Source organism: Meleagris gallopavo, chromosome Z, assembly GCF_000146605.3.
Source record: "Meleagris gallopavo isolate NT-WF06-2002-E0010 breed Aviagen turkey brand Nicholas breeding stock chromosome Z, Turkey_5.1, whole genome shotgun sequence".
Lineage (NCBI taxonomy): Eukaryota > Metazoa > Chordata > Aves > Galliformes > Phasianidae > Meleagris > Meleagris gallopavo.
The window spans coordinates 32,274,218-32,301,217 of NC_015041.2; the positions used below are offsets into that span (position 1 = coordinate 32,274,218).

Sequence of the window (27,000 nt, forward strand, 5' to 3'; positions counted from 1 at the left end):
CTTATGAAAATTACAAATTTTAGAACTGAACAAAAACAGGGATATTAATAAACCTAAAAGATGAAAGTAATTTGGGATAATTAACCTAAATTTATTCTTTCCACATATATGGAAAACAAGAACTAAATTAGAATTAAAAATCCTTTAAAATATTGCTATCATTCACAGTTCTGTTAGATAGGATAGCTATATATGCAAACCCTTATGCTTATACAAAAAAGCCAAGCATTTACCACTCTAGGTAAAGCTGAAACTTTTCCATATGTTCTGTAGGATACTTTGAGCTTTTGTATAAAGCGGGAAGTTATTAGAACACTGTCCAGAACTTGGTATGGGTTTATGACACTTGAATCATGGTACTTTAATGTGTAAAACCTCACACATCTTTTTTTCTGTTCACACTCAAAATACATTTCAATTCTTCAGAATATACGTTGCAGACACAAACTTTGTTCACAAGAGAAGATATGCATTAGCTTTATCAAAGAAACAGGATTAGCATCATCAGTAGAAGATCTGAGAAACTTAAGCCTCTTTATGCCCAGGACTATCTAGGGCATTTATGCTGTACTTTCATTCCACACTCTAAGCTTTCAACATTCACTTTGCAAACAGGTGGGACAAATATTTTAGTGACATGAAAAAGAGAAAAAAAAAAAGGAGAGATTTATGATCAACCTTTCAAGATACATATATATATATTCTAAGCAGTCATCTCCAGAAATGTGTAGAGGAATTCTCATTAATATCATGAACAGCTACCTGTAACACTTCCTACATGGACCAGTGATCCCTCTGGCTTTTCTGAGCTGTGTATACTAAGTGACATTGTAATCCCCTTGAGCCTGGCTTTTGTTGATGTATATGAGGAGATGATATTCACTGACCTTTCACATCCTCCAAACCCTGTAAGCAGGGTAAGCACCAGTATACTAGTGGATAAAATACCAGCTCCATGCAAAATGAAAAAAATAAAAGCAATACAAAGAAAGGACAATGTACCTTTCCTCCCTGTACATCCAACAAAGCTGGTATTTCTAAGGCAGTGCTTCATCAGTGAGCAAGGCAAAGACGCTGCTCCAGTGCATGTGCACTTGGTGTGAGGAATGGCTGCCTCACATAGAGATACCCAAGAATCCCAGGTAGCAAAAGGCTACTAACTCACCTCACACACACACACATATGCATCCACACCCTGTGGCCTTCAAACCAGAGGCTGCCCTGTAAATCTGTAAGTGCTATGTATCACATTTTTTTAAAATGGGAACTGATATTTCAGACAGTATTTCACATGTCATATCGCATTTGTGAGAGCTTCCCTCCATGGATGGCGTTCTCAAGGAGCTGGAGGCTAATCCTGTTTTTGCAGTCAGTGATTCTTATACAGGGCATGTTTCCTTTGGAGTTCAAAATGTTGAGACAAAAATTTCATTTGAATGTAAAGGTTTTTGTAGTGGGAAAAAATGAATGAAGGTGTAAAGCACATTTTGCTAAGATGCAGAGAATCTTGTATGTGATATTCAAAATGCCATAAAAGAAGGAGAATGAAACTCTGTTGTAAAATATTTACACAACACAGCTTGTCTAACAAAAAAGAAAGAAAAAAAAAAAAAAAAGGAAAAAAGAAGATAGGAGTGATGAGATCAGCAGAAATGGTCTGACTGAGGGATGTGTTCCACTATTGCTGGCTGCTATATGCTTTGCATGCTATGAGAGATCATGAAAGATGCATAGACTTGCATGAAGGTTGCTTTTGCAGAATGCAGTGTGTTCACTTCCAAGTCTATCTACTTTTATATATTAGTTCTACTTTCAGTTTTCAGTCACAAAGCAATCTTTTAAAATGTCTTTCCTAATTTTCCTCTTTCTAAAGGTCCTTTAAATATTTATTACCTTTTAATTAATTTATTTATTTTCAACTGGGGACAAAATTGTCAAGAATTCTATGTTGCAATTAAAAAAATATATATTTTCTCTAAAACACACATTTATATCATGCACTATATTTCTCTACTTCTGTGAGAAAAAATCATCACCTTTCATAAGGGTGAAAGAATAGGGGGCAGGAGGAATGCAGAAGCAAGAATTTCAGCAGAGAGGATGAAGGAAGAATATAAAAACAGACCTCAAAAGCAATTTTTGGCTAGAAACCTTGGAACTTCTTTTATAGCTGGGAGAAAGCTAATATTCAGTATGTTTTCTTCACAGTACTGACTTGCACATCTAGTTTTATTTCCTTGTACCGATGATATAAACCTAAAGGTTCCTTGGGTCTTCCACTTCAATTCTACATTCTCGTCTTTCCTGTAGTTCTCCCTTGTACCCTCTTAAAAAATAATCTTTGACATTTCTTTCTTTATCACTTTCACACTGTCTTCTTTTGATGATCCTGGATTTCACATACTTATTCTATTTTTTTTTTTAATATAATTTTTTTTCAGAATGGCAATGGTATTTCCTATCTAACAGAGAGATATCAGGGTCTTTATTTTGTCATCCTGACCTAAAAACTGTTATCTTTCCACTATAACATACCATAGCAAACAAATATTTTTTACAACACAAAACAGTTACAACAAGAAATTTGATAGTTTATGGTCTTTAGAAATGTATTCTGGCTTTTGGCTCCACTAATGCCTTAGATCACCTGGATTTTTAGAGCTGGTTGTCTTCACAGATCCTATCCTTTCCCCATCTTGCTGGAAGATGCAAACATACATTTTTGAGCTGGACAGGAGTGGAAAGATTGTAGATATTTCACAAGCGAAGTTCTTAGCAGGGATAACATTGAGATACTGTTTTACAACTTTTCAATATAATAGAAATATCATTATTCTGTCTGGTAGGCATTAGTTAGAATAACACTAAGTGCTAAATTCTAAGGATTATTAATAACTATGGCTGTAAGACACTGCACTGCAATTTTGCCTGAGATTAATTAGCAGACAGATTTGTAATAAAGAGTACAAGTCAATTAAATAAAAATAGAATTTCTTTTGACAGATGGAAGCAGAAAGATTTGTGCATGCAGAAGAAATAATTTATGGGATATAATGAGGAAAATTTTCCTCTATTTTCCAATTAAGTAGCTGCTTTTGTCAGCAATCTCTGTTCTTTACTACTGCAGCAGAAGTGGTTCATAAACTGTTAAGAAGAAGGTAAGCAAAGGAAGATGACCATTAGGGATGAGGAGTTCTTCAATTTAAGCAAATTTTCCATTCCCACTGCATAACTACTAGACTGCACTTTACTTTTCTGGAAACTGCCTGCCATCCTCTCTGTTCCTGTCTTTGTTGCTGGCATTTCCTCAAACAGACACAGCAGTAACTCACCGTTACACGTACAAAGCATCAGACTGGGTTCAAAAATGATTTCATCTACGCAATGTGGAAAAGATCCAGTAGGAATAATTGAGAGAGACCTTTGAATAGTCATGCATATAGCATTTGCAGCTCTCAGCTAGGATGGTAGAACCTGACCTTCTTTTCCAGTTTAGGCAGAACAGGGACTGAATTGTCAGCCCGAATACGCAATATTTTTCTTTCTTTGATCAAAAGTACTTTCCTGTAAAAGATACTAAATAGTTGGAAAAAATTGATATGGGTTTTAATTAACAAAGACTTTTCTTTCTTTCTCCTTTCCACCATGCAGTAATTAAAAATCAGAAAATGTGTGACCTGCCCAGGATTACAGTTCTCTTGCAGTAGAAAATAAGAAACAATCCCTTTTAATCTGAAACCTACTTATGCACTATTCAAAGTTTTTGCTTGATTGGTTTGTTTTTCACTTTCCTTAATTTCCACAAAAACAGTTATTTTTGGCAGAGAGTCAGTTCTTATGTTCGCACATTTAAAATAAAATAAACTAAAATAACTGTTGGATTTACAAAGTAGCTCAAACATCATTACTATAGATTTTTTGCTACACAAGAAAGAGACTGGTGACCTTTTCAGTGAGACTAGTATTTCTATTTCAATGGATATTTTGCATAGTTTATGTGTTGCTGAGAACAGTGAAAACTGTTCTAGCGTATTATTGATCTCAGTGAAATCATTATTCGAAACAGAGCTATTTGTTACCTACTGAACCGAAAAAAAAGCTCATAATTTGGGTACACCTATTTCAGAATTAATTAAATTGTATCTAAACCCTTTTCTACTTATTCTGCACAAACAAAACAAGAACCCATAAAATCTTGTTTTCTAGTTGTATGATAAAGTTGTAACCAAGTATTCAGAATAACTGTTTTTTTTGTCATCAAGTGACACAATGACAGTCATGATGATATCTGTATACTCTATCACTCGATTTACCTTTCAAAGTGAGTGCTGCATATTAATAGTCTTGAACTGAACAGTTTAAATATCAAATAGTTTTTTCTCTCCTCAAAATGCTGGACAATAATTCTTCCACATTCTAGTGGGTGCAATGTGTCTCTATTTCATTTATTTTCAGAATACATCCTCCCTGACGCATGAGCACTTCTGCCTTCTAGCACTTCTGTAACTCACTCATCCACTTAGAAGAAAGGGCAGCTGCTTGGGAAAGAAAGTAATAGAATAGATCTTGCACTTTCTTATCAAAAAAGAGTACTCAGGTGAGACTATCTAACATCAGTTGTCAAAATCTCTTAAACATTAAAGAAAGTTCGATGGGATTCAAAGAAAAAAGTATTCATCAGGAAAGTCTGAAGAAGTGGAGACTCAACAAGTTCAAAATACCACACAGTTCTGAGAACACTTGTCTTTTTTCCATAGAATACTGATGCACCACAGTTATACAGAAGTTACTTCATGAGGGGAAAACAATAACCACAACAAAAATACACAAAAATGACACAAATCAGTTATATTCAGAGAAAAACTCAAATAACTTTATAGAGATCCTGAAATTATTCGGTGGAAGAAGAAATCCTTGTAGATATCTTACAAAGAACTTACAAAGAAGGCACCCCTCATGTGATTAAAAATATTTAGAAAGAGCATATCCGGACAGTGTATGCTAATAATATGAATATATATTTTTAATAAGTATTTTAATAACATGTAGTAGTAGCACAGTAACAGTAGCAGCTGTTACTTTAATACAGCATGAAATTTTAGCTTAAGCCTGCATTATTTTAAAACTAATATGATTTGTCCTAACTGTTAGATAAACCCTTGTTTTAGAACTTTCAAGAGAACCAGTTCTGCATGCAATCCCAAACTTCACAGGTACCAAGTACAGGAATTCTGCCTGAGTCAGAAGTCACTGAACTCCTTAAACAAGGGAAGCACCAGGCCATCAGTTGTGCTGCTATAACAAACTTTGAAGTTATACAAAAACTCAATTTCTGTATTGATCTCTGCTTATTTCTTGAGGTTTCAACTGCAACAATTTTAGACTGACTCATATTTCATATTTCTACAATGCCCACCACAATGTTCTGCTGAGTTGCAGTCTTACTGTATTATTGCAGTGTCCATGTTTAAGAAAACTAGATAACAAGCAAAATTGCATTTGAATGCTTTTAGCAAATGTAAGTTACAGAGTTCACTGTCAACCATATAGAAATAAGCTATTATAACACATAAACCTGTCTTGCTGTTTCTTCTTTCTCTTCAAAACAATTATTTCTGCCCAGGGTTGCTTAAGAAAGTGAGGTTTTTGTATTCACTGTTCTAACAGAATCATGGTAGCATCTGTTATATGCTTACTCATTTACATTAGCAGTGCTGCTGATCCTTCTACAGGTCACAATTTAAGATGATTTAAAGACAGAGAGAAGCATCTGTTTTCCATTTCTTATCCAGTCTTAGTCTTGTTGATAATAAGATTTTCAGTACTGATAAAAGGCATAGAGAATAAATTACATTTACATATTGAACTTATTGTAGATAAAACACATAGTCCGTAACTGTGTGCCCACCTCCCGTCCACAATAAATAAGAAAGAGTTTGAAAGAAAGGTTAAAAGAAATCCTGTGTAAAACTTTCCTGTTATTTTGAAATTCATTTGATTAGATGTATTTGTCAAGAAGATACACTACATTCAAACACACATACCAAGTGTTTTTGACTTTCTAGCTGTGTAAGACCAATGTAAGACAGCAAACAATCTGTCCCGTTAGGCTTTATGTTTTCAGAAGAATTTGAAAGTCAAGTCAAAGCTATCATCACAATAAAGAATTAAGCAATGTGCCCACTGCCCCCCTGACAACAGCTGTGACTGTTGTTGCTAGGGAATGCAAAAGCTCCTATCAAAACACGCATTATTAGACCACAAACATTTTCAGGCATAGATGGTAAGGAGCTCTTTAGACAATTATACAGTTAGTCAGAAGAATATAATTAATTTAGATAATAAGACATAAGAAAAATGCATTTTCATGGAAATTAGTGCATGCTGATGATGGCAATCTAAGGCAAATTGCACACAGCTAAGAAGTACAATAATTGGAAATGCACTGCCCAGAGGATCTCATTGCTAATATGAGTATAGGGTTAAGGGGGAGGTTAAAGGTAAAATATACTGAAAATGAAAGTAAAGTAACGTAAAAATGTTCATATGAAAGGAGAAAGGAAGGAGCTAATTTCAAGCGGTTGCTGTATTGTGCATTTCAACAGAAATCTGAATAATCTGCCATGAAAAGAGTAAACATGGAAAGACACACAATAAAGTTGTAGTCATACAGCTTCTCTAATGTGGTAAAAATCTGAGCTACAGCCAAAAAATGCAGCCCCTCTTTTCTCCTGTCCCAAGGAGATCAGTCCTCTTGCCTTCCACTGTGCTGACAAAGTGGAGATCTTTTTGAGCTGGATCCCATACTGCCCTGCTCCATATATGGCCGTATCAAAACCGATGTATGAGGAAAAAGCAGCTGGAATAGTAAAAGTAGCAGAAGTCCTCCCCTTGAAAAAGCCATTTAGCTTTTGCCAGATGAAAATGATTTGGCTTGAAGCTCGTATATAAAAGAAAGCTGAAAAACGGAAGTAAGCAAAAACAGGATTAAGTTGTATGTTAGGGCTTTGATGAAATCATCGGTCTTTGAATCAAGACAGAAATCTACATCTGTCCTTTTACACTTTACTTTTGCAGAAAAAAGGTTGAACAATTGTTCAGACATGCAAACAAAATATGTAGTCCTTCGTAAAGACTGAGAGAGATGGCTTCCTCATTACTACAAAATGTGTCATGGACATCTGGGAAACATTCTCTGATGCCATATTCAAAGCATAAGAGCAGAAAGGGTAGACGGACATCCAGTATTCATTTCCAAACAAGCAAACAAACAAAACAAACAACAACAAAAACAAACCCAAAACAAAGATTAAATGAGATTGTTCCTAATTTAAAAAGTTATTTCCCCACAGAGGTTGGAAACTTTTGCCATCTGATTTGAAAGAGTGAACTAAAACATGTGCTCCTCATTGGACTCATCACCATCATCACAGATGCTGACCAAGATGAGAATGTATACATAATCTGAGTGGCAGAAAAAATAAGCATCTATGCGTCATGCAAGGCTTGTGTAACATTCTTGCGAACTCCTGAGACCTGGGTTCTAAGGGATTAAGCTTAACTTGGCCCTGGAGTACTGATATGACCAAATCTTAACTTGCATTTAGCATAGCATGGCACAGTTCGGTTAGAATGGACCTTCAGAGATCACCAAGTCCAATTGACTGACCTTCTCAGGGCTAAGCAAAAGTTAAAGCAAATTAACCAGAGCACTGTCTTAAATGCCTCTTGAACAAACACAGGCACAGAGCATCAATCACCTCACCAGGAAGCCTTTTCCTTTTACCACTCTCACAGAAATGTTTCCTAATGCAGTCTCATTCTTCCCTGGTGCAACTTTGTGCCTTTTGCATGCATCCTGTCACTGGGGAGCAGGGAGCAATACCCTACCTATTGCTTCTCCTGCTCAGAGAGCTGCAGAGAGTAGTGAGGTCGCCTCTCAGCCTCCTCTTCTCCAGACTGGACAACCCAAGTGTCCTCAACCCTCACAGGACACACCTTCTAGACCTATTGCCTTCCTCTGGACACTTTCAAGTACCTTAACATCTTATTTAGACTGCAGAGCCCAGAACTGTACAGAATTTAATAAATGAGAATTTTCATGTTTAGAAATTGGTGAAGGTCCCCTTAAAAAAAAAAAAATTGCTCTTGAAAGTAGTTTACCTCAAATAGAGTAAAACATTGGTGTTTGAGACATTTAAAATTTTATAATATTTTTTCCTGATTGCTATTTAAGCTGCTCAGTGACTTATATAAGAACTCTTTCTTTTTAAGAGAAAAGAGACTTTATCCAAAAACCTGACCCTGTTACAATAATATTAAAGAATAATACATTCTATTAAATAATAGTCAATCTACTAAAAATCTGCTGAGTAATCATTGGGAATGTATAATTGGCTAATTATTGGAATACATAGTAAAGAAAGATGATATAATAACTTAATATTCACTAGAGGAGATTCTGAACTAAGGTTTCCTATGTCTCAGGAATGACTAAAGAAAGAGATGTTTTTTTCTATGGGATGAAAAAATTTATGCAAATCTCAATGCTTCTGGCAGGATAAGGAAACAGTCTTCTGTTCAGGCCTACTGAGGACTGCAACAGTAAGAGGTTGCCTAGTAGAAAAATATCAAAAGAAAAAAAATGTCAGAAAATATAAACAGAACATATGCGCCACAAGAAGGAGCCAAATATTTTATACTCAAATACAGCTCATCACATCTGACTTATGCTCACAAACAACCCAGTTTACTAGATGAATATTAATATTTGGAAATTGAAGCCAAAAGAGGCAAGTTTCAAAGACAAAATGATGACCTGAAGAAGCTACAATATTTCTATCACAACTAAACTATGATGTGAGACCAAAGACAAAAATCTGCCTTATATATCTCATGCTATATAGTAGACAACTGGGAACATCCCAGTTAGAGGCCTTAGAAAGAGAAGAAAAAAAAAAAGCAAACTGTGAATGTGCAACAAAGTGCATATAACCTGAAAAGACAAGTCATCCAGTTGGAAAAGATGCTCTATAAAAGTAAACCATTCTACACAAAAGCAAATTCTGTACAATAGAAATTTGTGCATTTGTAGAGATTTGCATTCTTACAGCAAGGACAGCAGCCAACTGTCAACTAATGTTACAAATCACAGAATCACAAGATTGCAGGGGTTGGAAGGAACCTCTAGAAATCATCAAGTCCAACGCCCAGTTCAAGAAGGTTTCCTGCAGTAGGTTGCGTGGGAAGACTCCAGATGAGTCTTGAATATCTCCAAAGGAGAACCCACAACCTCTCTAGGGAACCTGTTCTAGGGCTCCATCACCCTCACTGTAAATAAGTTCTCCACATATTTATTTGGAACTTCCTATGTTCCAGTTTTTGACCATTGCTCCTTGTCCTATCACTACACACCACTAAAAAGAGTTCAGCCTTGTTCAATTGCCTCCTGCACTTTCGATATTTATAAACATAATCTTCACATCACGTGGTCTTATGCAAGATAATCAAATAAAAATGAGCTTCTTCAAGAGATACCTCATTATGGTCCGTATGGTGATAATAAAGAAGTCAACTGTATCTTCAAATGCTATATGCAACCCAATGAACTGGAATCATTGCAAGCCTCCAGTGCAGCATGCAATTAGTACAGCTGGGCTGTCAAGTGATTTGAGCGGAAGCACATGTCTTGTAAATGTGGTGCATTGAATAACCAAAGACAGCACTTAGCCAGCTGTGATCAGCAGCACTGTATCTGGCCTAGACTTAGGGAAAAGAGAACTGAAAACACATAGGTTACTCACAAAAATTGAGTCACGCTGTTACTATCCTGGAGGTAATGCATACCATTCTGGATAATGATTGCTTCGTCCTTTCCACAGCAATGTGTCAAGATCAAATGAAAATTACAGATTACACCACAAAGAAAACATAATTTTTATTGGAAGATGAAAATTCAGGTAACTGAATAAGTAACTGTATCTAGTATGTACTGTACATAGTAATACAAATTACATCTATCAAGCAAAAATAATCAACCTCACAGTCAGAAAAAGAAGCTGAATCTGCTTTATAAGAATCAAATTTGCAATCTGACAGAGTATTTCCTAATCTGCATTTGATATTTTATGTAAAATTTGAAGATGAAGTGTACATTTACTATATGAAGAATGTATATGTTGGTGTTTATAGAGGTACCACATGTAATTCAGCATTGCTCTTCTAATCCTTCCTTCTACAGGGTGATTATTTTACCTTAATTTTAGCAAGGAATTCTTCAGCTACCAGGAGGAAACATTCCAGTTTGCAATGAATACTGAGGTATTCTTAAGCACATTAAATAGGTACCAAAATTAGGTACCATCAATTTACTGTGATTATGATCATTATCATTACTACTATTACTATGGTATTATTATTATTATTATTGTGTTACCATTGCCTTCTTTTTAAGAAATACATTGCTGCTTATTGTTGAGTAAATACTTTTGTGTTATGTATACATGCACAAAGGAAGGCAACTGATAGATCACTTGTTATGAAATTCGCTATCTAATTAAAAAAAGAAAAAGATGCAACAAACAAGAAAACACATTCCTTCCTTTGGTGTCAGCCCTGAAATCTGCACTGTACTATGGCTTCACTTTCATTTCACTACTCATATTTTTTCCAACAGAATTCATTTAATAGACTTATATTGCAATAAAATATTTGTATCATATGAGGAGGTCTACAAAAGGGATAAAAGAAAAATTCTGAGCCAGAACACCCTGAATTTATGCTATATAATTATATAATTTCATTGTGGTATGCTGAAAAATGAAATAAAAAAAGATTACCTGCTACCATGAACAGCCAAGAATAGTCAAGGCTATAAGTTATGACAGTGCATGTTCTCTGATAGGAGAGTTCTCCATGCTGCCTGTACATGCCTGTCAGTGAAGTCCCTTGGGATATGGAGTAGGATTCGGAATCAGGATATTACCACTCATATTGCAGTAATGTAACCATCTCTAACACCAGGTCATTTTGAAGAAAATGACTTATTTTTCCAGTAATTGTTCGCAGGGCAAAGACTTTAGGTTAACTTCGTTATGTTCATACAGATTTTTTTGTTTGTCAGTGCAAAAATACTGGCTATGGAACACATTTGACAGGTTGGGTCTATCATCATACAATTGCTGCAAAAATTAGGAGAACATAGATATTTATTACTATTGTTTTATACACTGACAAAAATGATTTAATAAAGGCTTTATAAATATGTATATCATGTTCACATTTTTGCTACTATTCTCTCCTATATGTATAAAAATCCTTCATTTTCCCAGATATGTATTAATATATTTGAAATAATTTATTATTACATTCATTCTGCTTGGCCTTTGAGACAGTGACTTGCATTTACCATCTTTCACCTTGAATGTTCCAAAACAAAGGGTTAAAAAAATTAAAACAAAACAAAACAAAACAAAAAAACTGAACAAAGAACAAATTTGCTGCCCAACATGTTTTCCGTTAAAAGAAAGCATGAGGCCAATGCTGGAATATGCAGATGGTTAAGTAAACTTTCTTACAGACCTGAAACACTACTAATTCTAAACTGACAAATATATGCCCACTCTAAATTCATACAGGTGATGTGAAATTGCCCATGACACAGTTGTGGATATTTAATGATTACAGGAATGAGCTTAACCTTGATGTCTATTCCATCAGAAAGGGCAATACAATTCATCTAATACTGTACTGAAGTACTGGTCCAGATCACTGTCTCACAACTAAACTATCACCTATTGAATCGCTAATGTTCCTACTTTGTTCCCTTTAATTCTCTTTGAAGATTTCTTAGCCAATTTGTTGGCTCACACAAGGTGAAAACATCGCAAATTGAGAAGATATTACTCTGGGGTCCAACTGCTTTTCCTGATTATAAATTCAAACATGGTTCTGTAAAATATTGAGAAGTTGGTAGATGTTTCTTGGTATCCAGTTGTCAGTGGGAATAATAACTACTGATATAAGGCACATCATATTTGAACATTTGAATTATGTAAACAGCAACTTCAATTTGAATCCAGGAATGTTGGTGTGGAATTTTTTTTTTTTTTTAACCTAAACTGTAGTAAAAGGTCTGTACTTCATTATACAAAAGACCACGTATCTAAGAAGAAAAATAATATTTCTTCAACTTCAATTAAAGCCATTCAGAACAATAAATGACATGGTCTGACCTTCAGATTATAGTAGATCATTATTCAGAAATTAACTAGATAACAATGGTTAACAAATATTCAGTCTTCATAAATCTCTTTGTCATATGTCAAAAGAAAGAAACTACAGACCTCAAGGCATTACCAAGATCCGAGGCCTCTGAACTGGTGAAGAACTGCTATACCAAATGACTAAATACGGCTGCACAAAATTTACAGGTAAATATTCTTCTCTGCTTCAGAAGTAGAAGCATCAGACTGGACCTTCTAGCTCTAGAAAGAAATGTAGATACTGCTACTTCAGCATGCCAGAAAGGATCTGCTAGAAACTAGAGAAGTTGGCCATGAGTTAGTACTTTGCTTCCAGGTGCAGTCACCATCTCATCTGTCATGGAAAGGAGAAGACAAGGAAAACTTCTGGCCAATTCCAAGTGAAGATGGAAAGAAGAGAAGGGGAAGATAAGTCTTCCAGAGCATCTGAAACCCTCCTGCATCAGAAGGCTTGAGTTTCAGTATCTCTATACAGAGCTATAAAAAGGATGGAGACTGATAAGAATTCTTTACTGTGCAAACAGTGGATATAAATTTTATTTTTGTCATTCTCCTGAGGCAAAATTAATACCTGTAATTTTGAACTCTTACATCACCTTCTTCAAATTTAATACACAACCATTATAAGGCACAAAGTACAGATAGTACAACAGTACACACAGATAGCATCATGACTAGGAGATGTACAAAAATATTTATGAATACATACAGCTCAGCCAGAGCTCAGTGATTCCTTCACAGTAATTGTTTAATTATACAAGTAGGCCTAAAAGAAAACTACTTCAGAATATGGAATGTGTGACAAACAAGGAGGGAGGAGGGAGGAAGGGGAAGCCCATTCTACAAGCTAACACTGATAAGCTCTGATACCAATACTTCAGAAACAATGCTTACTTTTTTTTTCAGAAAGATACTGTATCTCTTTGAAAAGAAATAGCAAAGTTCATGGAAAATACTGATTTGTATTTTCTCCGCAGCAGGAAAAATTTATTTTGTACACATCAGTAATCACTGCTTCAAACTCAGTGATGACAGCCACAATCTAATGGTGTACTAGAATCTAATTAATCCTCACATTTATTCATATCAATACATTCTGCAAGAGGGATCATTTATTCCTTGAAATATTGCACTATATACTTTCAGTGAAAATTCATTGTAACATATAATTCAGTTCTTACAAACTTGTTTTTCCAGAATACGCTTTACTTGAGTGCATACATACAATGGGCTGTATAAATAACAGGATCTACACTGCCTAACAAAAGAAAATGAGAAAGATATCAGGGAACTGATGAAATGTTTTACTAAGTTGTTTTAAGTTCTTATATGAAGAAAATGTAGATAAACAACCAATTCAAATGAGACTAGAAAGAGTCTCTTCAAAATCTGTTCCCTCCTTCGAAAAAAAAAAAAAAAGAAAGAAATACCTTTGATCGCTATTGAATCTAGATGCAGTTTTTCAATGGCCCTGAGCACATCCACAAGCTTTGATTGCCCTGACCCGCCTGAAAACATCTTTCTGTGTAGTTCTCCACTGCAGCTTTTCCACAGCTCCTCAGGGTTTGGCTACCTTTAATCAGGACCAGCTCTGACAGAGGCAGGTCACAGCCTTGCAGTCTTTTTTAACACCTCTTGCTCCCACAGCGAGCCCTGTCTCTAAATCTTCATGTGCAAACCTGGAGCAGTTCTCTGGGTACTGTGACCTTGTGTGTGTGGTCATGGTCACAGTAAGAAGTATGAAGTTGTTTGTGAAAATTGAATGGCAGCAATGTTCCCACAGTAGCTCAGGTAGGATAGAGGCCATTTCACTAGAGATGACCACGACTAGCTGGGAGATCTGAATCCAATGGTTTCGTGGCCTCTGCATTTGCCCAGGAGGCACCAATTCCTACTCTGCTGTGACCTACATCAGCCACTGCCTTTGCCACCCAAAGAGAATCTATGACACGTGAAGCCCCAGGTGCCTTCACCCATCTCTCTTGCTGGTATAGCAAGCAGTACATCCTTATTGTTAACACTACAGAAATCAGGACCCCTGCGCTTCTCTCTCTGGGAATGAAATAGCCAGAGCCTGAATACAAAATCCTGCTTGGGGGCTTTTAGGGTTCTTCTCTCTAGCTCTCTCCATATAGACTTATCAAAACCAGTTCTGCCAAAGAAATGACTAAAAGACCCTCTGTGCAACACTGTGCATAAAGAAGTATTTGATTAGAAATGAGCTAGGTCACAGATAACAAACAGCTTGACAGCAAGTAGCTTATAGAAATTGCTAGCTCAACAGTTAGCATGATAAGGAGTAACAGACACAGTGACTGTGTGAACTTTCTGAAAACTACCTGTTGCTGTAAGTTTCTACGATCATGATGCCATTAGGATCCGAACAAATTTATGATGCTCAGCTGCAAAACAACTACAGCAAAAACAACTTTGGAACATAACCACAAAGTAATGTGTAAGTAGGAACTTCTTCTCTCCCCATTCATAGAATACACACAATGATCGTCACTCTCCATCCTGGTGTACTTGCTGCCCCCACTCACTGGGAATAACTTCAGAAGACCCTTCTGACAACTCCTGTATTTCAGACAGGCCTCTGACAACAGACTAGCACTTGCAGTGCTGTCCAGCACTACTTGAGAAACTGTTTAAAAACACATCTCTGCTCACATTTAAAGCATTAGAGATGCCTGCAAAGCCAAGGACATTTGTTTTCATGATTAATGTTCTTTACCCTCAAAGAGTGGTCAGACACTGGAATGGCCTGCCCAGGGAGGTGGTGGAGTCGCCGTCCCTGGCAGTGTTCAAGAGGTGTCTGGATGAGGAGCTGCGAGGTATGGTTTAGTAGCTTGTGGTAGCAGTGGTAATGGGAGGACAGTTGGACTTTCCAACCTTGTGATTCTATGATTCTATGATTCTATACTCCATTTTGCAAGATATATCAAATCTGGAAAGTGCAGTTCACATGTAAGCTTCAGTTATGTGTGGCTGCTTAGGCTTCAGTTTTGAGAGCCTTCATGAACAGGGAGACTACAGTTTCTTCATATAACTGGATCTTTACCATTGAGTTCATTACCTCTTATTCTGACACTCTTCCTCTCAGAGAAAAACCTCTGAGTTCATGTCCTCTGTAGCCTGCATACAGAAAAATAGGAATAGGATTTCCTCTCCACATTCCCTTCCTATGGTTGAACTCCCTCGCATGTCATCTGCATCAGCTCTCTGACCAGCCTCTGCCACACTCACTCCAACACGCCCACGTATTTCATGCTTGGGAGTCCCTGCAGCTGGATACAGTACCCAGATGTGATCTTATGAAGGAGGAGTTCGCTTCCATTGCTGACTACATTCCTGATCCAGTGCAGGATGAATCTGGCCCTCTTTGCTTCAAGAGCCCACTGCTGAGGTCCTTCCATTAAACTTCGCTAACCATCATAAGCTCCAGTTACCACCATTATTTCTAAAATTGTCAATAAAATAGCGAACTGGAAGGCACGCATATACTGGCTAACCAATTTCAACTCAGATCTGGAACTAGTAATCTTCTATCTGTAGAGTGATATTAGAAAGGAAGACAGCAAACAACAATTCGTAAGAAGGATGAACTTGATTGGAATTTGAAAAAAAGTCCAGAATGAGAAGTGACTTACTAATATATAACTAATTCAAACAAGAGGGATATAATAATAATTGCTACTTTAAGCATTATGCATTTTAGCATTTATGTATTCACAGAGTACTCAGATCACATATCAGCTACCTGAATTAATTATGGGTATTTCATTCCTTATTGCATGCTTCTTTTTTTGCACTGAACCGAATGCATTAGGTTATACTACCCATGGCCTCCCAGTGAGCTAGAAAATGCCCCCCATAGCAGGAAACAACTGTTTTAATGGCAGCCACTTTGAGTATCTGAGGAAGATTTCAAATCTGAGAATCATAGCCTATTGCATCATGGAAGCACAATAGGAAATCCAGAAAAAAAGCTAAACTGTAAACTGTGCAGTTTTGGTACAGGCAGATTATAAGAGTTACATTTTAGCAATTTGGGGTTTTCCAGCTGTAGGAAACAAGCCAATGGGCTTTGACAGACTTCTATTTACAGAGAATGTTGCCAGAGCAGTTTCTGACAAATTAATCCACAGTGGGAGAATATTAATTTTGATCACATAAAAATAAAGCATTATAAAACAACTTTGAGAATATTAATGCTAGTTTTACTCACCATGATACCTAATAGATATTTCCAAACTGGGATTTTTATACTGCAAGACACTATTTTGTAGACAGCACACATACATCCACAGCATTCTACAGAGTTTTTGCACAAGGAAGGTGTGCTATGGTAGAACAGATATGCCAGCTTAGTTCAGATGGTGTTGCACTAATAATTTTGCTTTTGCTAAGGTCATGGAAAAGACTACATCCTAGAACCAGAGTCCAACTACCATATCAGCTAGAGATGAGCCACAGTTGTGACAGAATTGTTCCCGATGTGAAATGAACTCCGCCCTTCAGCTGTGTTGAAACCAATGTTCAGAACAGAATTAGGGTCTAGATGACTGCCACAAAGAATCTGGAAGTAATGCCGTATTAAGTGACCATATAGGGAATGAAATAAAGCATACTCCACAAAACAAGCTTAAAGTAGAACATTTCACTTTGCAGTTCCAAAGACTAGGCACATAAACATGGTTTAGCTGTAATTTAATATTATTTGTTGACTACATCCATTCAACTGCCATGAATCCTCAAAGGAAATGAAATAAACATTTGTTTCTATGCTATTCTGCTACTCAAGTTAATTAACATTTTTTCTTCAGTTACTCTTATTTATTTTATGATCTTAAGTAGTTTCCTAGAGCTTTTTGTCCTCATCAAGCACTTTAAGAGGAGTGTGGACTGAAAGATTTGATATTACAAAAAATTAGCAGCATTAGTCATACACACAACTATTTGCAGCAGAGATGCCTGAATGTATGCCCAGTTTTAAATGAAAATAAAATAATGTACATTATACACATATTGGATTATTACAGTGTTCCTGCTTCAAAGTTCAAGTTCTGATATCTAGCAGGTAAGTTTTGTGCCAGAGAAAGTATTTCCATTGACTCAGTGGATTGCAGATGAGTCCTAAATAAATTAATGGGAATTATATGTGCTAAAATATTTCAAGGTTCCGAGATGTTAATTTGATGCAATTTGCTCAGTTTCAGAACTGAGATTTCCTCTAGTAGTCACCTTTCTGGAAAACCACAATACTGGGTGAATAAGTATTTCTTCTAATTTCTTCCAACTCTAAAGACATCTATTTTATCAGGGGATTTTTCAGTAATGCTTAAGAATTTTTGAACATTAAATAAAACAAGAAATTTGCACTACTTTAGAAATAAAGAGAACCAAAAGAAAAGAATTCATTTTTCTGTTAGCAACAGAAATCAGCAGCTTCTTAGCAGAAGCAATCCTCTGAACAATTTTGTATTCTCATCTTGAATAAGCTAAAGCTCCCACAGTTATCATTAATAAGTAACTGCATAGGATGTTTTGGACTTAATAGATCAGATCTTTATCTTTAAATTATTCTTAAATAATCACATATATCAAGATAATATAACCTGATCATATTTAATTTCCCACTAGGATATCTGTGAAAACCACTTTTTTCCCCTTTCAAATTCATGTTAGAAGGATAAAAATCACCTTTTATTCCAGAGCAATGCATGGATATGCTGCATTTCCTCATTTGTATGTAGTAGAGGTAGAGTATGTATACTTTAAGTTCAGTGTCCTAATAAGGCCTGGAATGTTGACTTTACCCCACACTGAGTTTTAAAATTTCTTTCCTAATGAAACAATTTAAAAACATTGCTCTTGTTACTATGCAAAGAAACAAAATGAAGAGGTTGTGCCACTCCAATACTCTTCCTGAAGACTGATTGTTAGTTGGAACCTTGTGCTCTTGTAAAATCAGATAAGGTTTGGTAGGCAATTTAACAGAAATGTTACTACTAAACTATCCACTTTCAAACCAGCACACCAGAAATATTGAAAAGAAAAGGCTGTGTCCTCTGTGTTTATAGTGGATAAAACAAAGAATCACAGGATTTAAATGCAGTAAGAAGGATTCAGGCAGATAGTCAGAAAAATATTTGTGATGGCATTCTTAGGATCATTATAAAAGATTGACTTTGTGGGTTATGCCTTTAGAAACTTAAATATCTGTGTGAAATAACATATATTGCAGCAGTCCAGTCAGTGGACAGATAAAGCAAGCAACTTTTGGGGATCAGTCATCAGACTACAGGTGGCAAATTATTTATCCTTATTATTGCTACTATAATCTGTCACTACCAGTAACCTATCACTACTGTTGCCTTGATGCATACAGGCTAAGCAGTTCAATGCTTAGCTAGTTGGGAATCATGTAGTTCACAAAAGGGGCTAGGAGGGAGATGGGCAGAGATCTAAGGAAAAACAAAAACAAAAACAAAACAAAACAAAACAACAACAACAACAAACACAAGAAAAGCAGTAGGATTTTGTTTAGGTTTTTACATGCTAACACTAAATGCACAGGAAAAAAAAAACAACAACAAATACAGCATCCTGCATAAGACATTATAACTTGAATTACTGACTCAAAAAAGTTGAACATAACTCTATTTGGAAGATGCATTCTGTGATTCAGAAAACTTCAAAACATGCAGTCATAAAAAAGCAAGTCTGGAAGATCCCAGGATATCCCATAATTAGTTCCCTCAGCAGTAGTTTTGGTCTCTTTGTCCAGCTGTATGCAAAGATGCACTCCAAGCTATTGTATGGGGAAACTGAAGTGTGATACTGCATTACCACAGGCCTAGCGGCAACATGCCATGACAATTTAGCAAACCACAAAGAAGGTTCCAAAAATGGCATCATTCTGTAGCAAAATGTGTTGCATCCTCCATGAAGTCTACTTACAATGAATCTGTAAGATATCACATCTGCACTCTGCATCTATCAACAACAGCCAAAGAATGATAGCTAACTGAAAGACAAAGCTTTTGCTGCATAACCTTCTCATTAACATAAAATCAGCTTGACAGTTGTTCTAATTAAAGCATAAGAATCCTGATATTTTCTTTGCTTACTTCCTTGGCATCCCTAAAAGCACTTTGTCAGGTTGTTTCATGTCATCATACTATTCGGGAGGGATAAAAAATATTTTTGATGAATTGATTTTATTCTAAGTTTTATTACCAGCTTTGACACAAATTTCCAGAGCCCCAAAGGCATTTCTTTTTACACAGTAGCACAGTCTTGTTAGCAATTCAGGTGGAATAAAACCACTCAGCTTTCCTTCGTAGTCCTGTGGCCTGAATTGCTCACATGGCACCCTTTCATACATATGGAACGGTACTGCAAAACAACATTAAAATCTTACATTGTTAACAGAGGATTTTACTAGCACATTAGTATTTGCAGCATATTGCTTGCATTACTTCTGTACCCATTAGCATTTACAGTTATTTTTTAAATAAAACCAATAGTTCAGAACCAGATTTTTTTTCCCCCATTTCACTGATATACATAAAAATGCTAATTATAACTTTTAAAAATATTTCTGGAAGAAAGAACGTAACAACATCTCTCATGCAGATAGAAATTAGGAAACTTCCATTTACTTTCAGATATCTGAATCTACTGCAGTGTTTCATGCATTCTCAATTCTTGCAAAGGCCAGTGGGAGCTGCAGCCATTTGACACCTTCTATAAACGCTCAAATTTGAAAAGATTGTGCCCCAGAGAAAGCAAATATCATTTAAGAGTCAACTGCTTTAGTAGGAAATGTCGATCTCCTTTGATCAATTCTCTAATGCCTCATCTTCTTCACTTGGTCCACTGGCCAAGTAGTATACCAGAAGGTAAAAACCCACTGTATTTTCTACTATTAAGTTAAAATCACCAATAAAGACTGTGTACTCAGGGAAAGCACTGTCAAACAATACTAATGAAAATCTAGCTTTTGCAGGATCCTAATTTTTAAAGAGATAAATGTCTCTGTACCCAAGACTGCAAACTTAACATAACTTTTTCGGTCTTTTTGAAAAGGACTTGTCCAGTGGTGATGTATGTAGGAAGGAAAAAAAACACTTTTTTTCTCCTATACTCTTCTGGTTTTAAAGAGGAAACTGCATTCACACAGCCATTTCCATGCTGAAAATCTTAACCACCTTTTCTCCATAAGAACTTGGTAGATTACAGCTTCCTTCAAAACTGCACTAAGTGCACTCTTCTGCATGTGGGCAGTCCTCTGGAAACATGACTTCTCCTGCAGAGAGAATGGACTACATGTTCTGTTTCCATCTCTCCCTTTCTTTTATCTTAACTGGGATAAGACGGTTTAATCAATAAGGCAAACTGCCACCAAGCCTTGTTTCATCTTAGATCATGCAAAAATGAACTCAATATCCATGAATTAACCATACAGAAGTAATACTTTTGTGTATAAAAGAGAAAGAACTTCAACATTTTCTTTCTTTGAAGAAGTGTTATCTGTAAGTTACTCTTTACACATGAACATGCCCAGTCACCACGGAGAAGGATTGGATCATCTCACATTTGTTGAGATGACTTCAAGCAGTAAGATGTCACTGAGAGCAAGCAGACCTCTACAGCATACTATCACTTCTTCAGCCCCTGCGCAAAAATATCTTCACCATGAAGACATTACTTGCTTGAAAAAACGCAAAGTTCTAGAGCCACAGCTAACAGCTGCATAGCAGGGATGCAAGCACAGCTGTGCAAAGGTAGCCTGAAGCTACACTGCAATAAAATATATATACACTGCAATAATAGCTCAGAATTTTCTTCCACCATACTTAAATGATGAAGCTGATGGCACAGGAGCATAGCACCTGACAAAAAGCAGGTTTTTGTTAGTTTTTTTTTTTTTTAGCTGGTGATGTAGGTTTGGGGCTTTTAAAGACAAATTGTGGATTAGAATAAAAATATCCACATCAGTAATAGGTATAACTACAACTACTAGGTATAACTACTTCTTGGCAAGAAAACAGACGGTTGATAACAAATAATTCTTTTTGGAACAGAATTCATATGCTTTCTCAAAACTCATCTGTCTCCTGCATCCCACCATACAGAGATGTGTGATTATATTTTCCATTTACAAATTTACAAGAAAATTGTTATATTGACTGACATTTTCTACATGGTTGTCTTTAAAGCAGTCTGATCTTAAGGACTGAACTGTCATTACTTTCCAGAAATGCATCCAATTCTCCTGAAGGAATTACAGGTGGCAGCTCGTTCTTTATTACAATTTAAGTCAGAAAAGCAGCTGAGCGCAAGGCACAGGTAAGTTACTGCCTTCATTTTACAGCCAGTATGGTGCATATTACTTTCAGAAACACTTAATGTGCTAACTCACTCATGATATCAGTATGCATTAGAATTCGTTCCAAGTACCTCAGTTTTCCATTGGGATTTTGCAAAGTTGCCCTCTCATTTTGTAGTGGTTGGAAACGTGGATATGGTAAATTAGCTGAAAAGATAACCTGAATCAATTCTTAAGTAGTGAGAAATCAGAAGTGCCCACTGCCAACTGGACATTAGGGGACTGGTTAACAGAAAAAAAATCTTTACAATTTGTCTGCCTTTGTGCTTTCTTCATTGATAGTGAATAAAATAGCAGAAAAAGCCAGCCCTTCTATTTCTTAAGTGTATAATGCAATCTACAAGTAATACTACTGATTTGTCAACACAGCATATAAACTCACTTTAAGGCCATTTTATAGAACTGTTTTCTTATCAAAAGCACCTTTCCTGATTAAAGAAACTATTTTGTCAGCCCAATAGCGCTATTTTCCTTTCTCTTTTACTGTGACAACTTCTTACAGAGGAGTGTTCAGAAGCACTGTTTCACAAAGAACACATTTCATTCTTCCATCATTCTGGAGAAGTAAAGTGTTTGTCCACTTTACCAAATCAGATTTTTTTTTTTTAAAGTACCCAAAAATTAATTTGGCAATCAAAAAGTGGTGAGATTTTTGCACTTCAGCTTTTTTGTTTTCTCCAGTCTCCTGAGTTACTTCATGAATTCCTGTTAATTCAGTGAAATAAAAATAATTGACAAAACCAAGATACAACTTCTCATTTCATAGGATACTTAGCATCTGATCTCTTCAATCTTTCAGCTGTTTCTTGAGCTGAATGAGGATGCTGCCCAGGTTAAGAAAGGGTTCTTTCTACTTACTGGATAGAGCTGAATAGTCATTTTTACTGAGCCATAGGCTGGCAAACATTAACCAAAACATTTTCTCCAGTGTTTCTTCTGATTCATTTTGTTTCCTTTCAAAGCCCTTCCGGATCTCCTGCTTTCCAAGACTACTTACTGACATGCGATTATAATTCCCTATAAAAAACTTTAGTAGACTTATTAATGAAAATAGGGTATGATAATACATTGGTAATTTGTTCCTATCTGAATGTTCAGCACAGTACTTCTACATAGGCACTTCTCTAAATCACTGGTGTTAAGTACATTCAGTCTTGTCTACTATGCATAACTCACTCCTTGGTCTCTTGACATGTATCATTAAGTAATATTGTCTCAAGTAGAAATGCAATACTAGGAGTCTCTCCTAGGGCACAGATAGACTTCAAGTGAAGTCTTCAGTATAATATCATTCATCAATTTTTAAAGAGGATACAACATTACTCTAAAATGTCTGTTTTCTCTAAATCCTTCCATTTGGACTTGTCTTCCTTCCTTGTGCAGCCACCTCTTCTTCTGAAACTCCAAAACTCTCGTTCACCATAAAACAAACAGAAATGTGACTGACAGAGCTTTCTGCAAATGGAAAATGGTACAAAGTAGAGCAGGACTCTTGTCACTTCTTAAAAAATAAATGAGTAAAGGTAACAAGACCTGGGCCAAAAAACACGGAAGAAAGCTGGAGAACTCAACTCAAGTAGAGGAACAGAAGCCTAATGGTCACTATTGGGAAGACCCATCTGGAAACTAACCTTATCGTATCAGAAGAATGTTGCTCCCTCTCTCTAAGACAAAATCAGCCTCTAAGAACAGGTCCTCCAGCCACTCCTTAATCCTCTTATTTTAGATGGGAAGGCATTATACATAAGTTAGTATGCCTTTAAGCATACTGAGACAACCACAGAAAATACTAGAATGGAATGTGCTATGGGAAAGAATTATTAGGGGAGAAAAATGGGACTGGTGAAGGATGAGTTGATGACACATGTTGTAAAAACGATTTCTAATAATTTGTTTCAATCTGTACTTCAGATATAACAGCTCCTATTACTCTGTGTGCCTGCTAGAAAAGTAAATAAATAAACAAAACCACTGAGAAAATAGGATTATAAAACCATTCCTAAACATGAGGGTATTAGTGAAGCGGTTTAAAACAGAAACACATGCCTGGAAGAAAAGCATAGGGAATTGAGTTAAACAGCTGCCGGGCCTATTGGCATCTGCAAACAATCCTACTTTATCTACATCAAACCAGGCCAGACAAATCAACTGTCAGCTCAGGCAGCTGAGCACTGCACACCAGCTCAACAAGAAGGAAGGGCGGTACTTACCTGTTGAATATAACTTAATTTAAAATGTTGAATATAACTTGATTTAAAACAGTCATTTTAAGACAATTTTAAGACAATCTTAAGGCAATCCTATAGATCTGTTAGTAATATGAGGTGGGAGGCCTCCACAGAAGTCCTCAATACCAGTGTTCATCTAAATACCTCTGTTTGAAATCACAGATGCTACAGTTACTACATATACTTTAATTTTCTTATTCAGAAGACATGGAATTAATTGAAAAGTTCTTGCTGTTTACTGCTGAGGTCCACATCATACCACAATGATTTTCTCACATGTAAGACCTCTGATATTTCTCATTTATTAGAAATTCAGATAAACGTGTATTCTTGAACTTCATGTCATATACTTACTGAAAGAATGGAAAAGTCAAAGATATAATGATATTTTATATTCCTCTACTCTAAGTAAGTTTCCATCACATAATGAAATAGAGTTTGGCATGCGGAAGTAAAAGAGCTAATAAGAAAATGTGCCATTACATATCACTTTTTGTAGTTTTTCTTTCACTGAGAGATCTGCTGGACATCTACTGAGGGGATATTGCATTACCCCTTAAGAACACTAAATCCACTTGGAAAACAAGCAATTGAAATGAGCTAAGACCACACTTGTTTTTCCTGTGTTTGTGGATTCCAAGTTATCTTTCATCTAGGAGAAAAAGAAAACAGAAAAGGCAGGTTTCTGGGGTTTTGTTTGTTTGTTTGTTTGTTTGTTCTGGGTTTTTTTGGGGGGAGAAAGACACAAAAGGGAAAGGAATACAGACATCCTTCTGACAGGCTTGAACACAAAGAAGTTTATATACCTGGAGGAGAAACATGAAAATACTTATACTGCTTATCTGGCGATTCACTACCACTGAAACCATTCTTTTTCCTTACCACCTATTTGAGACAGGAGAATTCTCCCAGTTCAGCTTTCGTACCTTTTGGGGAACTGGGACAATGAGACCACATTCTTAGTCGAATTACTTGCTTTAAGCACATTAAATAATAGAAGACAAAGATAAAAGAGAAAAGATAAAAAGATATGAGAAGCTTGGGAGTCTTGAAGATGCTGTTATGTGCATTTCCCTTTCTAATCAATTAGCTCTGCTCATGAGCTCAGGAAGGTGCCGGACTATCTCCTTACTGTGGTCTCTCCCACTCCTCAAATAGCTCTCAATGCCTATCTCTGGCTGTTTGCCCTGCTCTTACTCAATCTGCAGGCTCCACTCCCTGACTGTCCCCAAAGGGTTATAGCAGTAGCTTCAGAAAACCATTTTTAGTCAGCTCTTTTAATAATTAATCATGACGTTCACCCTTAAAACATGTGCAATGAAGAGAAACCATACACAGGGGGCAACATTCGTCTGCCAAAAAAGAAACGTTGCAGACTTTTTTCTGATATTGAAGATGTTAATAAAATTCCCACATCTGTGTTCTCACCCCCCCCACCCCCAGAAAATTATGTTTTCCTATATTCATCTGATTTGTAAAATCTGGTTATTGCGATGCGTGCTTCTGGTGCAGAGTGGAGAAGAGAGAAGGATAGAGCTGGGGGAAGGCATTTTCAAGAGAATCATACCACCTTCTGATTTGTTCTGTATTACACCTCAGCTGTATTTTGATTTTTCAACAGCCTAAGTTATCTCATCTGCACTTTGGAGCTGCTCACAAATACCTCCGAGCAGCCATACACCTGGCTTGGAAACAGCAGTATTTTTCTGGGCTAGCCCCTTCCTATTGTAGCATGACAAATACTTGTTATATGCAGCATGGTCACTTGTGCACCACAAACACAATGACTGTAAAGGTAATCCTAACTGCACTACCATACAGTGCACTGCTGTGCAAATACGCTGCATTAGTAAGGACTGACCTAATTTTGAAGCTATCCACACAAAATCTAGTGGTTATATCAAACACTGTGTTCTGACACACTACTGGAGCAGCCATGTTTTACCTGGCTGTATATTAATTCCAAAGCCAATTAATTCCAAAGCCAATTAATTCCAAAGCCAATTAATTCCAAAGTCAAACTATCAAGATGAGAGGGATAATAAAAGGCATGAATCAGGCATTTTAACAAACATACTACTGGTGCAGAAGCCTAAAAATCCTGACTACACTGTTTAAATTTTCATTGTATGATCCAATTAATCAAGTAGTTCCAAGAACAAAGAAGACTGAGCAGTTTAATGCAACCTTTATTTTCTTCCAGAAGTTGATTCATGATATTCTGTGTTCCCATTACAAATGCCTTCGGATTAAAGGCTTCAGTGGGATGTGGAGTAGTAGTGACACTTTGTGCTAAGACCTGGAGCCCTGCACTGTTATACCAAATAATTTTTCAAATAATTGCCATCTGAGAAAGCACCTTCTTTCAAAATCGCGTCACTTGGTTTAAGCAAACAAACAAAATCATCATCAGAAAGTTTCACCATTTCTGTCTGCGCTGTTGATTTTTGACTGACCCTCTTCTTATACAGTGCTTTCAACCAACCCAGGTTACTGTGTCCACTCACACAGTTGCGGGTTGGTCAGAGAGGTGCTGTCTATTTCTAAGGGGGTAAGTACCCAAGGAGCAGACTGCATTAGACTGCTCACAAAGGAACACGCCTTAGAAATGAATTCCCACTCCTTCCCTACAAGTTCACTGCTTGGTCTTTCTAAGATAAGGCAAATGGAAGCTCGGATGATACCTATCACTACTTGCTCCCTCTCCACCTCCTCCCAAGCCTTTTTCAGTAGATAAAACGTGCTGGAGTACAGAAAGGCAATTTGAGCATCTTCAGGTAGTCGCAAGGGGTTGTCTAGGTAGCAAAGGAAGTAATTAAAAGGAAAGTTGGGACTATTGCTGCAGTAAGTTTCCAGCAGCATCGCCTGCAGTGCTCCGGACAGATGCTGCCCGGCGGGCACCGGCGGTCCGAGCAGGGCGTCACCATACCTTGAGCAGCCGGACGGACGGCAGGAAGGCGGCATGGCACAGCTTCCGTATGGTCCAGTTGAGCGGCCGGGGAGCGTCCGTCTGATTCATGACCCCCCGCGAGTCCCGCCGGCGGAGCAGCCGCACAGCCCGCAGCGCCTACCGCGGCAGCCGCCGCCGGGGCGCGGGCATCCCACACGCAGC

At 36.8% G+C, this 27,000-nt stretch overlaps 1 protein-coding gene across 1 annotated transcript in view; it reads right to left on the bottom strand.

Annotated features, from left to right (window-relative positions):
• TRPM3 (transient receptor potential cation channel subfamily M member 3) overlaps positions 1–27,000 on the bottom strand; it is a 236,995-nt gene that overhangs the window by 209,603 nt on the left and 392 nt on the right. Inside the window, exon 2 of the mRNA XM_010725728.3 lies at positions 26,818–26,955. Within this exon, the coding sequence (XP_010724030.3) occupies positions 26,818–26,955 (138 nt within the window). The remainder of the gene's footprint in view (positions 1–26,817; positions 26,956–27,000) is intronic.